Genomic DNA, 14369 nt, shown 5'->3' with positions numbered 1-14369 from the left:
CCAAGTCAATTGTTTATACTCAGCCATAACAATCATTTGAGCTAATCCTTCTATATAATGGGATGGGATCTACTATAGACAATTTTCTGCAAAAATCTTTCCTATCTTGTGTGTTCATCAAAGACATCCTTGATGTGAGAGACAGTAAAAAAAATAGCTTGGGATCAGATTGTGAAAGGTTTCAAATGATAGGTTAGAGTGAACTTTTTTTTCAACTATATGAAATCATTAAAAAATGTTTACACAGGGAAAGTGACATTTTCATGTAACTAGTGTTGCACAAGATGCATTGAAAGAGACTAAACTGTGGAGTCAAAGAAAATAGCTGCAAGAATTTTGTAATAAATAAGACAAAATGACTAGAACCTAGATTAGGGTACCAGCAGTAAGAATGGAAAGGAATGAACATATGTGTGTGGTTACAAGGACAAACTGACAAGATTTGGTGAGTTATCAAAAGGAAGAGAGAAAAGGGGAATCAGTTTGTATGGAGGGGAGAGATGTGGGGACATGTGAACAATGGCACAAATGATTCATCCATATTTAGACACATGGAGTTTGACAAGACTACAGCAAATGCAAGTACAAGAAAATCGAATAGGCAACTGGAAATATTAGGGCTAGAGCTCAAAAGAGATCAAAACCTGGAATACTGATATGGAATCCCAGTATAGAGGCAGAAGGATCTTTCAGGGTTACCTAAACCAACCCCTTTAATTTACTATAAAGTCACACAGAATAAGGTGATAATTGAAGCCACAAGAACAGATTCGCTCACAGGAGAGGGTCTGAGAGAATATCTGGGAACCAATGACTACTAGACTAAAAGAATGAAGGAAGAAATCAATGGAGACAAACCTGAAGACTTAGGTAAGTAAATAAATCAGCATGTCAATGTCACAGGGGCTGTAGGTTCTCAAATTCTCTATCGCTACATAGTCAAAACCAGAAAAATTCAGTAAAGTCCACCTGGCTTGTGTTCTAAGTATTTCTTTCAACATGCATGGTACAAATAAGTATTAAACAGCAATGCATGACCCCAGTCTTCTCGCACTGACAATTAATCCATAATCCTCTGCTGACTCCACGAAAGTTATCAAGACACTTAAATACCCCTTTGTCTGATGGACTGCAGGATTTAATCATGGGCCTAAATCTCTTATAAACATGTTCATAAAGCCATATTTAGACCAGGGAATTTATTTACTTTTTTTAGAATACATTGCCAAGTCAAGAGGAATTTCTCATTCCTTACTGAGCTGACATCTCACATGTTCCTGAACTGTTATTTTAATGAACACATAAATGCAGAATATGTATTTGTACATGTACATGCATACAGTGTGCAGGTAAATTAATGTACTAATATAAGAATGCATTCATCAACATTTAAATAACATAAATAAGCAAAGTACCAACTATTCTAACTGCCTCTCAAAAATTTAAATATTCACCTTTATTACTTGCCTATTAAACAAAAAATATTTTCATTAGTGATGACAAAAGCTGGGCAAGGAATAAAGGGCAGTTTTTAACCTAAGATTTCAAAAAGCTAACATACATATATACTCTATTTGTCCTTGGGTTTCATGATTCTGACAGTTCAGGATATCACTTAAAGAACTGGCTCAAAATTTGTTTGAAATAGTCAAATCCTATTTGTTACTTTCCTTATTCTTGCCAAGCCAGAAGGGCAAAAAGTCTTAAAAATAACTCTCAGAACACTTCAATAACAACTAGACCATAAAAAAGCAGTTCATAATCAGAAAGAATCTTGTCTTCCAAAATTTAGAAAACCTAAAAACTCCAAAATGTATGACATACAAAAATAATCTAAATAAGAGCCAAAAAACCAACCCAGAAGAAACACAGAATCTCAGAGTTGGAAGAGACCTCAGTGGCCATCTAGTATAACTCATACCTGACCTCAGTGAATTCCTGGCTGGCTCACAGTCTCTCTCTCCTTCCCAACTACTGCCCTTATTCTAATGGACTTCAACATACACAGTGGTTCTCCCTGAAACATCCAAACTTCCCAGTTCCTTTACATAATAACACAGAGATGGTTATAGCTTTGATCTTGCCATCACACACAATTATCCCATGTCCTCTGTTCCTTGGCCCTAAAATTCATTTATCTGATCATATATCATTCTTTCTTTTCCCTATTACTTATAACTTTGTTCTTCAGGTACACCATGACTTCCAAGGTTCTTTCCCAGATCAACAATTCTGTACAGGTATACTCACTGCCCGCAACCCCCCTCCCCCCGCCCCATCTCAATCATGTAGTGAATCAGTCAAATTCCCACTATCCCCTGTATTCAAAGTTCTTGCTCCTTTGTCCTATTACCAGTCAAGTCTTATGTTACCAGACTTTGGTAAGACGTGACAGGTGAAAGAACAAGGCCTTTACTCCTATTCGTGTGTTGTTGGACAAAACTGGAAAAATCCATACAAGCGTTCTGACTTGTTTGGTTGCTTTTTAGTCGGGTACAACTCTGTGACTCCTTTTGGGGTTTTCTTGGGAAACATGATGGAGTGGCTTGCCATTTCCTTCTCCAGTTCATTTTACAGATGAGGAAATGGAGGCAAACAGGGTTAAAGTAACTTGCCCGGGTCACACAGCTAGTGTGAACTCAGGTCTTCCTGACTCCAGGCCCAGCACTCTTTTATCAACTGCACTGCCCACTACAAATCTGTGTTATATAATCTCTCTCTCTCTCTCTCTCTCTCTCTCTCTCTCTCTCTCTCTCTCTCACACACACACACACACACACACCCCTCCTCTTAAATGTACTAATGTCCACCTTGCCATCTACAAATATACTCATGTCTCCTGATTCTGAGAAAAAAAAAACACCTTACTTGATTCTACCATCTTTACTGGATATTATCTTCTCTCTCTCCTTTATTTTTACTTAAACTCCTTGAGAAAGCAATTTACTCACTTTCTGATGTCCTATCCTTTTATCTAAACCCTCTGTAGTCTGCCTTCTGATATCATCATTTCACTGAAACTACTTTAATAAAAGCTAGCATTTATACAGTACTAAGGTTTACAAAGCACTTTACAAATATTATCTCACTCTATTCTCACAACACCCTGGGAGTCAGGTACTATTATCATCTCCATAATACAGATAAGGAAACTGAAGTTAAGTGGCTTGCCTATGGTCACATAGCTGATAAGTGTCTGAGACCACATTTGAACTCAGGCAGTCCTGACTTTACGTGCAGAGCTCTATCTATTGTGTCACCAAGACAGCAATGATCTTAATTACCAAATCTAATGGCTTTTTCTTAATCCTCCTCCTTTCTGACCTCTCTCTAGCCTTTGCCACCATTAAGCATCATCCTCTGGATAATATCACCTCTTTAGGTTGCCATGACACGAATCTCTCATGGTTAGCCTCTCCCTCCTACATCTCTGATCACTCTTAAATCTCTTTTGCTTTATCACCATCCAGATTATGCCCATTAACTGTGAGAATCCCCCCAAAGGCTCCATCTTGAACCTTCTCCCTCAATACTATCTCACTCTCCTAAGTGTCAATTATCATCTCTATGCAGATGATTCCCAGATATATATATATTCAGCCTTAATTTCTCTCCTGAGATCTAGTCTCATATTACTCTCTTTGAGACATACAGAATTGCATGTCCCACACAGATTTCAAACTCAGTATGCCCAAAGTCAAGAAAGTGGCCATGAGAATAAAAAGAGAGAAGGGAATATAAAAATGAGGAAAGTCCTGGGGTGATAGTGCACACTAGGAATCTTTGCTACTGGGGGAGGCTCAGATGCTGGCATTCTGAGCTGTAATGGGGATAAAGTAGATTGGTTGTGCAGGGGCCACCAAGTCCTCTGGGGGTAGGAGTAGGGGTGGGGTGCGAATCTACCCAGGTTGGAAACAGGGCAGGTCAAACCTTCCTTAAAGAAAGAAAATATGGGAAATGGGAAAGGAAAAAATATAGAGAAAAGAAAGGACAAAATGAGAAACAAGGCAAGATAAAGAATGTAAGGGAGAAGAAAAGCAGGAGAAAGGGAAGAATGAGGAGAATCAAAATAAAGAGCAAGAAGGGAGATGAATGAAAAAACTACTAAGAGAATATAATTTTGTAAAGTTAAGAGAAAGCGGAAGGAAAGAAAAATGAGGGTAGGGTTCAAGTGTTTTGATGGAGTAAATATGAAAAGTAGAGAAAGAGCAGGACTATGAAGAGTATTTTGTAGTTGGATACACTGTGAAACATATGTCTTTAGTTACCCCTGGCAGGCTTACAGCACCTGGCCCCACCAACCCTCAGGCCTGAGTTCTCTGGGATCCTTCCCAAGTATACAGCCCCAGAACAGCAGCACCTCACAGCTCCTCATCAGCTCTGATTCTATCCTTCCTGGATCTTGCAAAAGAACCGGGAATTCATCCCCCAATAACAGCCTCACCACCCTGATAAGGGTCCCTGCAAAGGGCAGGTCTTCTCAGTCAGCAATCCTCGAGCCAAGCAGATAAAGTAAGCCCTGAGTAGACACAGGAAGGGAAGAGAGAATCAGCATTGGCTCTAGACACAAGCACTCTGTGGTCCTCACAAATGCAAAAATCAGTGAAGAAAGGGAAGAGGGCATTTGCGGGGTTTGGTGCAGACTCAGAGTCATACCAAGGAGGGCATCGGGCACCCAGCAAATGAAGGATCATAACACGAGGCAGACCAAAAATACTGGCCAGGTTGGCTTCGGAATCTTGATAATTCCAACCCTAGAATTTACATCCCAGTACAACTGTTTTTTAAACACTTTCAATATGCAATATGTCCTCCTTTTGCTGAAATCACACCAGACAACTTTACACCTTCTGCCATTTTAGAGACAAGTTGAGTTCCCCAAGGTATTCATATTTAATTGCTAAACATGAATGTACATCTTTAAAGAGACCAAGAGTTACAGTAAGAAAACATATAGCAATTTGCATTTTAAATCTCTCAAACTGTATAAACGCTGAATGAAAAAGATTACTCGATCACTGCAGCAAGGCGCATGACAGGATTTATAGCTTGATTAATTATTCTCACTTAGATTCTTATATATTTTGTTGTAAGCTGTAAGATACATATGAGGATTGAGTTCATAATTCTGCCATAGACATATGTTTAAATACTTACTTCGAACTTGTTTCTTGATCTCCTTTGAAGGATCCAGCCAGCTCTTTAAATAAAAAAAATAAAAAAATAAAAATTAGCACTTAGATATTCTAACACAAAAGGGAATAAGGTACAGTGGCCCAGAACACAGATGTGTACATGCATGTTTTAATAAAAGTTCAAGTCAAGATGAACAACAGAAGTTATAGAAAGAATAAATAACATTTAGAAGTCTTTTGCTCATCAGCTTATATTGTGTTCATAATTACATAATTATACCATCTTCTTTCAATGTTGTATAATCACCTTAGATATAAAATTTAAGTATACAGAACACACAGGGATTTGGATAAAATGAATTTTGCAGATTCATTCATTCAAGCATTTTATTAAATGACTGCACTGTGCCTTGTGGCAGGTACTAGAGGAAAGATAACATTTAAACAAGACCTAGGAAACGTACAGTCTAGGAAACTGATAAAACATCACTAACTACTACAAAATACTAAACAAGTATTCTGGAGATTTACTGCATGTTGTACAAAGTCTAAGTGGGGAGGACAGTGGCTGACAAAGAAACTGAGGGAAGGATTCATGCAGGAGTCATCTGAGTTCAATATTGAAGGACAGTTAACCATCTAATAGGCCAGTAAAAAGGACATTCTGTCAGTCAGTCAGTCAATGGATGTTTATTAAGTGACTAGTATGTGCCAGGCACTGTGCTAAGAGCTGAATATACAAAAAGAGGCAAAAGACAGCCCCTGACCTCAAGAAGCTCACATTCAAATGGGGGTCTGAGCCAAGACAGGAAGGTAAGAAAGTACATAGGGTATGCTTGGGGGAATAAATGTCATCCAGCTTTGGTTAAACCACAGAATATGGATGGCAGATCAATATGAGATAAGGAAACAGCAGAGGACCTTGAATACCATGCACATCACCATGTAATGATCACCTAGTTGGCATATTAAGAGAAGCCAGCACCCTACCTAAAACTGTATCATGTTGAGTTTGGTAAAAAGAAAAAGAGTAGATAATTCTCCACTAACTAAAAACATTTTTTAAATTATTTGAAAATAATGTCCAAGATATACCTACCCCGATCTCTCTCTCCATATATATGTGTGTGTGTGTATAGTATGTATATACACACATATATACCTACATATATCCACATATGTACTAGAATATATATCTCATATATGTATGCATATATATCCTTTTTTATTCTAGTATTCTACATTGTTATGAAGTAAAAAAAAGGGAGGGGTAGGGGAGGATTTAATGATTGGGACTGATTGTTCTCTCCTCAAACGTCTCTAAGCTAGCCATAAAATAAAACATTCTCTGATGAACTATAGAAAAATAAGTAATTGATTTTTTTTGGAGAGGTAGACTAACACATCTGGCTTTTAAGACAAAGCACACCAGTTTAGAGATGAATGGCACCAGTTTATAAGCAGCAATGCAATTTTATGCAAAATCTCACATATAAATTGTCAGAAGTTCTAAAACAGAAGTTACAGATGGTTTTGGTGGGGGTTGAGTCTAGAACTAAGATTTCATCACTATAGGGAACTTCCAGTGAGGAAACTTTGGCTATCAATGAAGATCTGAAACTGCCTAAAGTCTTAAAGAGTTGCCAGGGGGTAATTAGAGATTAAGTGGCTTTCTCAGGAAAACAGTACTGGTGTAATCACAGAGTTGAGACTCGAACCCAGGTTTCCCAGACTTGGAGACTTTCTCTCGATCCATAGTGCCTCCTCTTTATTAAACAGGTAACTATAAATTGAATACCACATTTTAAAGTACTACCTTTTATTTGAATACAGGTTCTTATTTTCTTCCAAAGGCTCTCATACATTTTGATTCGGTCACATGAAGCCTGGCTGTAGAGTAAAAGTTACTGCAAGCAATTTCCAAATAAACTGAGACAAATGTTATAGAGTTAAATGACATTTATGAAGTCAGAAACTGAACTCAGGACTCCTATCTTTCATTGTAGTTGTCCTTACAACAGATACTAGAAAAACAGGAGGGACAGAGAGGAGAAAAGGGAGAAGGGAAGGAGGGAGAAAAGGAGGGAGGAGGAGAAGGGGAAGACAGAGAGAAAGAGAGGAGAGAAAGGAACTACTCCGTTAATATAACACTTTAAGATTTTCAAAAACTCCTGTGAGGTAGGTACTATTCATTACTATAATACCCATCCTACAGATGAAGAAACTAGAGCTCAGAAAAGCTAAATGACTTGCCTCTGTGGGCCATACAATAAGTAAGTAAATAAATAAATAAACAACACACACACACACACACACACACACACACACACACACACACATATATGCATGCATACACACACACACACACACACATACACACACACACACACACACACACACACACACCACACACACACGAGGCTAGATCTAAACAATTCCAAGTCCAACACCCTAAATCAGGAATTGTTTTCCTGTACCGCCTTTACATAGTTTGAAGTAAATTAAATAAAAAATCTCAAATTATCCAGGCTCCTTTCTTCTGTTCTTTCAGTCTGACTACTTAAAAGTCTTCTAGACTTTATCCTATTCTCTTTTTAGCCAAATGTTATAACAGACAACTGGACCAAAGGACACTGTTTGATTGATCACCTGAGATTCTCACGTGGCTGTCTCACCATCACACCTCTAGACTAAAAAGCTTAGTACCACATGTGGCCTCAAGACCGCAGATTCCTCACGCTTTCAAGTCTCCTACACCCCACCCCAGCCCAAATATCCAAACTGACTCCTTTTCCTTCTATAGCATTTCTGTCACAATTTACAGGGCTCTCTCCCCATCACCAATTCAATTCAATTATTAGAACCTATGGTTAAATATAAATCACAATCTTGAGGAGCTTACCTAATGCAGGGCAATACAACATCTGTATCCAGATAATTAAATTTCAGAAAACCGGGAGTGATGGAGGTACAAAGGATCAAACCAAGTATTCTAGTAACATATGATAAAGAAGAGAACACTGACATTGCGGGGAATCAGGGTTGGCTTCACAGAAGCAGTGTCACACCTCGGCTAAGCCTGGAAGGAAAATAGGAAGTCACAAAACACAGATGGTGATGACATGCTCTCTATCCATAGGAGATAGCCTGCACAAATGCAAAGGAAGTCAAAGAAGGCATGTTAGGTATAGAGAACAGTTAGTAGCCAGTGTGGATAGAATGGAAAGTTCACAAAAGGGCTCAACGTGAAATAAGATTGCAAAGACAGGCTGGGGTGACCACCTGTAGAGGACCATAAATGTCAGAGTACAGAGTCTGTATTTTGTCCCATATGCAAGAGAGAGCCAGGGGTGGGACATGGGTCACATAGGTCTTAGGAAGATTATTTTGGCCACAATTTGAAGGAACAGAGAGACAAGACACTGTAATGAGACCAATAAAGAGGTCATTTCAATAGTTCAGGCAAGTAGTCATCAGGATGCTTTAATGAGTGATATGATCTTGAGTATTGAGGAAGGGACAGAGATGGGTTATTTATTCCTCTGCCCAATATAAATCTGTCAAGTCAAAATTCCTCTACTTAGCTTTTAAGGTTTGCCATAATCTTACTCCCACTTTACTACAATATTGGTTACAAACTTATTTCACAGTGCTGACATGTAATTTCTGTTCTAATTGTGCAGTCTACTAGCGGTCAACACAAATTCCACGCTCATTCTCACCTCTATGCTATCCCCTCCTTACCAAGAATGTCTTTCCTGCTCCCTCCATTTAACCAAACTCTATCTTCCAAGGCCAAGTTCAAGTCCCAGACTTGTCCATAATGTTCTGACTAATCTAGCTCACACTTAGGTCTCTCTCTTCCCTTTTGGGAAAATTTAGTTCTACACATTTTACATTTAATCTAATTTTATTTCATTTCTACTAGTTCTGTTTTCCCAGATACACTACAAGCTCTCCGAGGGGAGCTGGGAAGAAGTCCTGTTCTTTTGAATCCCTCACAGTACTGGGTATAGCACTGGGCAAAGAATACCTCAAAAAATGTATTACTGACAACCCAAAAATCTCAATTCACACGATTACAGATTTAGAGCTAGAAGAGTCCTCAGAATTTATTTAGCCCAGTCAATTCATTTTACAAATGAAGGAAAAGGTCCAGAGTTAAGCGACTCGCACAAAGTCATACAGGTAAGTAAGGAGACTAGGTTCTCCCTCTCTGCATTTTGACAGCTACGTGGTACAGTGGATCAAGTGCTGGGCCTGGGGTCAGAAACACTTGAGTTCAATTTCAGCTTCAGACATTTACCAGCTGTGTAACTCGTAAGTCATTTAACTCCTGTCTACCTCAATTTCCTCTGTAAAATGGGGATAATAAAAGCATCTATTTACACAGCTGCCATGAGGATTAAATGAGAGAATATTTTTAAAGCACTTAGCATAGTGCCTGGCCTAAACTGGGCATTTAATAAATCCATTCTTCCACCCATCCTTCCTTCCTAGCTCTCTCCACTAAACTCATTCTATTTCTGTTCCTTAGCAAGTTGTTCCAAGAACAAAAAATCTTATTAAGTGAACTTCTTTAATTCAGTATCTGAAAAAATACAGTACTTTTATGCCAAAGGTTATTAACTATAATCAAAGAACCAAGAATTATGCTAATATCTTGGGCATAAAAATATAAAGAAGAGACAGGCCCCTGCCCTCAAGGTGGTTACATTAAGAGTCATAGATAGAATTTTAGATAGATAGATGGGTTATTAGATTGGGTCACAGATAGAAGGATCCTTTGAAATAATCTTATTCCATTTGTTCATTTTGGAAATGAGCAAAAATTAAGGCCAGCAAAGGTTAAATGACTCCTCCTAAGTCACAGAAGAGAGCCAGGCCTAGAGCAAAGGTCTCTTGACAACCAGCTAAATATTCTTTAATGCTGCCATATTCTAGTAAACAAAGTAGCTGCACTGCCTAGGAACATGAATAGCAATTAAAGTTAATGTTTTTGAAAGCAAAAAAAAAAAATAGGGTCTTTTGATTTTAATATATTCCATAATTTCTATTAGTCTATATCACTGAGTTCCTTTACTAAATGTTGGCCTTTCCCTTCTTCTTTTTGAGAATCTATCAAATAGTTTATGTTATTTTATCCACAATTTGGATCTTATCTTTCCACTATGCTTTACATTTTGTTTTTAAGGCAGTTGGGGGTAAGTGACTTGCCCAGGGTTACACAGCCAGTGTCAAGTGTTTGGTCTGAGGCTGGATTTGAACTGAGGTCCCCCTGACTTCAAGGCCGGAGCTCTATTGCCTGCGCCACCTAGCTGCCCCCTCCACTTTGCTTTAGAAAGCACAGCAAAATAATATTTAACTAGGCAATACGGGAAGGGCAACAAGGTAGCACGGTGGATTGGCTGCCAGGCCTGGAGTCAGGAAGACCTGAGTTAAAATCTGGCCTTGGGTACTTCCTAGCTGTGTGACCCTGAGTAAGTCACTTAACCTTGTTTGCTTCAATTTCCTCATCTGTACAACGAGCTAGGGAAGGAAATGACAAAACCTCTCCAGTATCTTTGCCAAGAAAACTCCCAATGGATCACAGAGAGTTGAACACAATTGAAACAACTAAACAACAATAACACAAGAGATTTCTGTTTAAATACACATTTACACAGTCACAAAGAAAAAAAAATTGAGCAATAAAATCTTTAAATTCTCATAAACTTTCCAAAGTAATGCAGCATAAAACAAACTTATTGATATTCACACTTTGGGGTGGGGAAGGAAGGGAGAAAAAAAAATGCTGTGAAAAAGAGTGTAAAGCCCATTTGGACTTTACTTCTGCTAACATTAGCTAGACTGCATTTGGGGGAATGTTTGTGAAAGATTTTAAAGATCCAGAGGTGCACATCCTTCTACTTAAAAAAATCCTAATAAACACACCATTGAACTCAGTTTAGTTTTATGTTATACTGTGCTCCCCAGCTGCATGGATTACTGATGTGAAAGGTCAATGGGATAGCCTCTAAAGGGAGCAGCTCGAATTCTGCACTCAGAAGAGGGCTTAGCATTCACTCTCCACACCCTGCAGCTGCAAACCAGCACAACAGCTGGCTCATAAATGGACAGCTGTGATGAGTGCACAAGAATGAGGGAAAAGAAAAAAAAACATCATTCAGGATTTAGCACTGCTTGGACCTAGGGGGGTGTAGGAAGGGAGGAATATGGGCTGGGATGTGTGGTATTTTAATCTGAGGAGGTAACAACTACTGTAAGGGAAAAAATGAATCAGGCGAAGAGCTGGGGCCAAGAGAAAATAATTATTTATTTCTACATCCATCATCCTGGATCATAGAGTTAGAGCTGGAAGGGACCTTGAGAGACCATCTAGTTAAACCTCATTTTCCAGATGAAAAAAAATGGAAACCCAGAGATGCTGAAAAGGAACACAGAATGGGAAATTAGTAAAAGAGAATGGCTCTTCAGACCTACACATAAGACTCTTCTAACCCTTCAGTTTTTCGATAAGCAAGTAGCTTAGTGTGGTAGAAACCAGTCTGATATAGACTGGTGAAGAATAATATTAGTCCCACAGAGGACAGACTATTGACCAACAGACTGTCCAAGCAGGAAAGATTGGCTGTATTATCCTGGGGAATCATGACATTCCAGATAATGTGTCACCTTTTACAGTTCACTGTCAGTCACCTATGCCTGAAAGACATAAAATTTTAGTGCTATTTACATGACAGTTTCTGCGTGACAAAAGGTACTGATTTACAGAGCTGTAAAGCCAGTGAGTTATGCCCCAAAGCCAACCAAATTCCTCTGCAATGTCTCTGAATGATCATCTCTCATGGGGCTGCCAGGAGACTGAGGTCTGACCAAGACTAAACTAGCTCTGCCTCTCTTCACTTCTGTCACACCCAGGTGTATAGTGGAACCAACTCCGGAACAGAATCCATTGTTAAATTTTCAGTGTATTTACATCTCAGAAATCTGCAAACACTACAAATGGAGGCATGATTTATTATTTTGCTTATTGTCCAGACTTCATAAAGTGATAGAGAAAATGTTAATAATGCATATTAAACTTAACAGTGTGTCATGAATACAATGCCCCCACCTCACTCCAGAAACCAATTGTTAAATATTATGAGCACAGTCCCGAATCCTTCAGGGCCAAACACTCTGAGGGCCGCCAGATGAGAAAAGCAGCACTACAGGGAATGAGCCCCAATCAGCTCAATTCATTTCCCTCTTTTTAATTACACTCTCTTCTATGAAATATGCTCCATTACTGCTAAGAAGCATGGGGACCTCCCAAGTACTACAACATTTCAAGGACAGAAGTGTGGGAAGAATCACGAAATCTGATGATACCTTTAGTGATATCCAATTGTTGATCAATCAACAAGCATTTATTAAACACTTACTATGTTCCAGGAACTGTGCTAAGCACTAGGGATATGAAGGAAGGGAAAAGAAAAGTTTACTCAAATTCTACTGGGAGTGGAGGAGATAGACTGACAGACAGAGAGGGAGAGAGAGAGATGGATGGAGAGAGATGATAGCTGGAGAGATAGATAAATAATAGGTTAGTAGATGAGACAGACAGAAAGAGGCAAAGACAGAGAAATGATACAAAAAAGATACATAGGTAGAAAGACAGATGATAAATAGGTAGGTAGATGGATTAAAAAGACAGATGATGGTCAGATAAATGTTAAATAGGCAGACAGACACATAATAGATAGATAGATAGATAGATAGATAGATAGATAGATAGATAGATAGATAGACAGACAGACAGACAGACAGACAGACAGACAGACAGACAGACAGATAGATAGATAGATAGATAGATAGATAGATAGATAGATAGATGAGAGATAAATAGAAAGACAGGCATATAGGCAGCCAGATAATAGATGATAAGTAAATAGGTAGAGAAAGACAGAGACAGACAGGTAGACAGACAGATACATACAGATATGTATATACATATATAAACATGTATATATGTATATGTATATCTCACCCCTGTCCAAAGTTGGCTTGGAGCAGCATCCTGAAGGGCCCTGGGACTCTGCACAATGACTCTGAGAGACCTCTGAGCCCTTGATGTGAGAGACCTCTGAGGAGAGAGAAAAGCTGAGTTCTAGAGATATTGGCAAGAGTCAAGGTGAGAACTTCTGAATGACAGATGAATGGCAGATGTGAGACGTCCCAAAGGGACAGACACAGGGGACCGACTCCCAACATTTTGCTTGATTTCCAGCACCTGCATCCCCAGAATCTGCAAGGAGAAGACTTCACCCTGTAGATCATTCACTACTTACTCAAGTTGAGATTTTACCTTATTCATGAGTAAAAAAGAGCTCATTTCACTTACTGCTGTGCATTTTATCATCTACTCAAATCTATATGATGTCCCCAGTTGGTTTTTGTATGGCATTTGGTGGGCGGTAACTGAGTTGGCTGAGTAAACTACTACCCTCCTTCTAAAGAATATCACATTACTAGACTACTGATATTTGACAAAGAGTAAATTGATCTAATTCTAAGCCCACCAACCCTCTTGGAGACAGGAGCATTAAAGTGGTAAACCCAGTCACTGCTCTTTGGATCCTTCCTGCTCCGCCCCCTGGACTACTGATGGTTCAGCCAAGGTCTCCTCTTACTTTCTACAATGGTGGAAATCAAAATTCCCTTGGAGAAGGAAGAGGTCAAATCCCAGGTCATATCTACAGCCGCATTTTAAGGTTTGCAAAATGCTTAACATGTTAACTTATTTAAGACTCAGAACAACCCTGTGAGGTAGGTGCCATTATTATCTTCATTTTACAACTGAGGAAATTGAGGCACAGAGATATTAAGCGACTTAACCAGAGTCACATAGCTAATAACTCTCTGAGGTAGGATTTTAATTCAGGTTCTCCTGACTCTTAAGTCCTGGACCACCCAGCTGTATCTATCTAAATATATCCCCACAATGTAGGATACTCTGATCCCTGTTCACCAGGGTTTAAGCTACTGCATGAGCCAATCTCCAATCTACTTTACATATGGTATTACATATTACAGATATGCATGGAGTAAATGGACAATACACTTAAAGGGAAACACTCAAGAGGCTGGTAGGCGGCAGGGAGAGAACAAACCACAAAAGGCGGTGGAGGGGATGATATTTGAACAAAGTCTTGAAGGAAGCCAGGGATGCTCCAAGGTGGAGGTGAGAAA

At 39.0% G+C, this 14369-nt stretch overlaps 1 protein-coding gene across 17 annotated transcripts in view; it reads right to left on the bottom strand.

The window, feature by feature from the left end:
- EPB41L2 (erythrocyte membrane protein band 4.1 like 2) overlaps positions 1–14369 on the bottom strand; it is a 266227-nt gene that overhangs the window by 97683 nt on the left and 154175 nt on the right. For 12 of the 17 annotated variants that reach the window (XM_078155137.1, XM_078155138.1, XM_078155140.1 and 9 more), the window contains 2 exons: positions 13168–13263; positions 5158–5200 (listed from right to left, as the gene is read on the bottom strand). In XM_078155137.1, coding sequence (XP_078011263.1) covers positions 5158–5200; positions 13168–13263 — 139 coding nt within the window. The remainder of the gene's footprint in view (positions 1–5157; positions 5201–13167; positions 13264–14369) is intronic. The other 5 variants (XM_078155147.1, XM_020987050.1, XM_020987052.1 and 2 more) reach the window with 1 other exon arrangement.

The sequence above is a fragment of the Phascolarctos cinereus genome, unplaced genomic scaffold (assembly GCF_003287225.1).
Source record: "Phascolarctos cinereus isolate Bilbo 61053 unplaced genomic scaffold, phaCin_HiC Scaffold_5;HRSCAF=322, whole genome shotgun sequence".
Lineage (NCBI taxonomy): Eukaryota > Metazoa > Chordata > Mammalia > Diprotodontia > Phascolarctidae > Phascolarctos > Phascolarctos cinereus.
This window is presented reverse-complemented; position numbering and strand designations above follow the sequence as displayed.